This window comes from Cryptotermes secundus, unplaced genomic scaffold (genome assembly GCF_002891405.2).
Source record: "Cryptotermes secundus unplaced genomic scaffold, Csec_1.0 scaffold458, whole genome shotgun sequence".
NCBI lineage: Eukaryota > Metazoa > Arthropoda > Insecta > Blattodea > Kalotermitidae > Cryptotermes > Cryptotermes secundus.
In genome coordinates, this window is record NW_019725005.1 from 12,701 (window position 1) to 16,273 (window position 3,573).

Sequence of the window (3,573 nt, forward strand, 5' to 3'; positions counted from 1 at the left end):
AGATTCAAAGATTTTATATTGGACTGTGTAGAAAAATGACTGAACCAAACAAACAGTGTGGAGAGGGAGAAAAGTCAAGGAATGAAGTGGATGACGAATCTATTGGGTCAGACTAGAGTGCAGTCACGCCTCCGCCCTCGACCTTGAAAAGACCACCAGTGAAAGAGCCAGCAAATCGTCTAGAGGGTGGCTTGAAAATTCACAAAATGGTCCATGTTCCTAACAGTAACAATAAGAAGAATGGTGCCCTGAGAAAGTGTCGCGTGAGTGCTAAGCGCAAGGTTAGAAAAGAAACAAGTATCATGTGTGCAGGCTGTGGTGTGGCTCTCTGCAAACTTTCATGTTTCAATGTTTATCACACGAAGAAAAACAAATAAAGAGGTGTGGAAAAGCATTTATTGCATAAAATATTGTATTTTAATTAGTTCCTAAAAATTTCGTTTTTAAAAACCAATTTTTGTTGAAGTTGTTTAGGAAAAAGTAACTACATGCATTTTAGCGACATAAGGTTTAAAGGGCCTGCCAGGACAGGGGTGAGATTTAAATACCCTTCGTGCCAGTCAAAGAGTTAATAAAGGAACATGTACACTATCTGTGATGTTTCCAATATTGTCTTCAACGCTTATATTTCTTTAAGATCCATATTAATATCAATATGCTATTTATATCTAGGCCTCCAAACGTCTCTGCCCTTGATTTTTTCTGACTTAATATTTTGCTTGTACTTCTCATCTCCCATATGTGGGCTACATGTCTGGTCCATCCCATATTACTTCATTTGCTTACCCTAATATTTGGTATTATAAAATAAAAGTATGGTATGACATTCAGCTGATGCAGTACCTCTGATATGTGAATAGTTCCAGTGCTGTCAGATCCATCATTTGATGAAACATCTAAATACAGGTCATGCAGATCTATTTGTTTCAGCACTCGTGTGTGCAAGAGGGACAATACTTGCAACCATAAGCCTCCACAGTGTAATGCCCTGGAAACAAAACTGTTATATGCTGGGACAGTTCACAAAAATAATATGCAAATACATTTACAATACTAATTTGTATGTGCAAACTGTACAGATTATACAAAATAAATGCAGTGTGTAGGGTGTGTCTGACTTTTGAAATTACTAAATGGATGCAAACAAAATTTGTTGCTGGGGAGGTCTCATGGTGGAAGCTGTAAGAGATCTAATTTTTGTCCATGTTACATCTGTACATCAGTATTTCCCAAAGGAGGTAATTTTTAGTCTACCTACATATGGTCTTACAACATGTTAAAACATTTCTGCCTGTGAAAGGGGGGGGGCTCAAGAAGAAAAACCCTTGTCTCTGGTGGAAATGTGAACAGCCAGCTTCTACTGTGTCCTAGTGGTTCTAAAACGTTTCACATATCTGACAGCAAGCACACAAATGCCAAAAATCATAAACAAGAAACAAGTTTCTGGATCCTTCTGTATGTAAGTAAGAATTACTTCATCCATTAGAAATTTAAGAGACACAATTCAATAGTCAGGTGACCAGTGTTCCACGTAAGCCACGACAGTGACTGGCTGGATGACCTAGGGGTCAGAGTTTGAGTCTCAGTAGGGTCAAGAATTTTCACTTCTCCATGTCTTCCAGACTGGGTCTGGGGTCCAAACAACCTCCTGTCCAATGGGTTTTGAGGTCTCTTTCCCCAGGAGGTAAAGAGGCCAGGACGTGAAGCAGACCACTTACCTCCAACTAGTGCCAAGGTCAAGAAAAATGTGGATCTATACAGCCACTCCCCCATACACCTTCATGGTGCTTAATTAGTTAAAAACAGGGACAACCTTACCTTACCTTACCAGTGTTTCAGTTTTGGTTTTACTGTCATGGGCCTGAAACGCACGCAGCCACATAAGAAAGACACATCATAAGACACAGTATATACACAATTAAAACATAAGAAGAACGACTCCCATAGCAGATGAATGGCATTACACAAGAGTTTGATATGCGACATGTAAGATGATTGATCTTGGCAAGTTTTAATATATAAATTTTAAAATTTTATTATTGAATGACGACAAACTACATTTAATCTTCCAGTGTTCTCATCATAACTGCAATTGAAGACTGATACAATGGTCTCTACATGGGTTATTAAATATAAAAATAGCTATGATAAGACAATGTCATTTGGGGTTAAACATTACTCTTCTGTGCCACAGCAGATCTATCTGACACTCACAACAATGCGAAGTTGTAATGAATTAACTCCTCTGAAGCTTCAAATAATTCCAATATTTGTAAGCAGTAAAGAATTACCATTCTGCAATGCTGACAGGTATATTAAGCTAGATGGAAAGGATGCTGAAAGGTCAAAACAAGTACTGCATTCCTCCCATCAACAATCTTTATTTTTCAGCAAATAAAATAAGTCTTAAAACAAAAAAACAAAAAACAAGAGAGACTTGTAAACATACCTTTTCGCAGCGATATGAGTGATGTATTTCATTTCCTTCTCATCAAAAGTAAGCATCAGGAGTTTAAATCGTTCGTTTAAAATATCATACTTTGAAAATATCTTGTAGTAATACACGGACTGAAAAAAGGAAAAGGATAAAAAAGTGACATTTTAAGTAAACTTAGAAAATTCTTCACTTATTTCATACTTTATATTGCATTATCTGGAATTCCAAGAAGTAGATTTCTCTTTTAAAAGCTGAGTGTCATTCAGCTGTCAAGAAACAGTCTGGCTATACTGAACCCAACGGTTCATTGCTTATTACCATCTTCACAAGCGCCTGCCACTGGACCCTACCTTGAGAGTTTAACCTGCCAACATTGTCACACCTCATTTATTTAAGTTTCAAACATTCGCTGAAGTGTACAAATTAAAAAGCTCCTCATTATGTAATTTTCTTTATACTCCTTACAATTTTCCTTTTCTCAAACACTTTTTTTCTATTTTCACCCTTACGGTACTTCTTAATTATTATCAAGAACAGATATGGCACATTTTATGGATCTGCATCTTTCAATATTTCCCACCTAGATGACATGTTAGTGGAAAAGTACTGACATGCAAAGGTACTTGTTTCTTAAGAAAAGGCTTGGTGGTATATGTGTAAAAGTGACAAAGGAATTACTTGCAGGCATTAATTCCAGTCTGGATGCATATAATTCAGATATGGTATCAGGGGCACACAGTAGCATAGTTGGTTGAGGGGCTATGCTACAAGCTGTAAGGTCACAGGTTCAAGTCCCGATGAGGTTATTGGAATATTTTCAATTGACCTAATCCTTCCAGCCGCATTATGGCCCTGGCGTTCTCTCAGCCTCTAACAGAAACGAGTACCAAGAATTAATTAAATAAGTTTCCTGGGGAGTAAGGTGCAGCCAACGTGAAAGGCTGACAACCTTACCACCATCTTTGAGCCAATTGTCTAGATAATGTGGGAGCCTCAACGTCTCACAACCCTATAGGCCTTCACAACCTGGTACACGGATAGCTTTACTTACTTTTACTTTTCTTTTACTACATAAATCAAGGAGTCACAAGTAACAGCAATAGCTATGAGACTGTTTTAGTTATGAGCAAACAACA

General features: G+C 37.6%; 1 protein-coding gene across 1 annotated transcript in view; it reads right to left on the reverse strand.

The window, feature by feature from the left end:
* The window catches only part of LOC117282220, a 4,443-nt gene extending 1,857 nt beyond the window's left edge, over positions 1–2,586 (reverse strand). Inside the window, exons 1-2 of the mRNA XM_033750953.1 lie at positions 2,450–2,586; positions 844–988 (exon numbers count right to left, since the gene is read on the reverse strand). Of these exons, the coding sequence (XP_033606844.1) occupies positions 844–988; positions 2,450–2,505 (201 nt within the window). The 5' untranslated portion in view covers positions 2,506–2,586. The remainder of the gene's footprint in view (positions 1–843; positions 989–2,449) is intronic.
* Between the last annotated feature and the right edge of the window lie 987 nt (positions 2,587–3,573).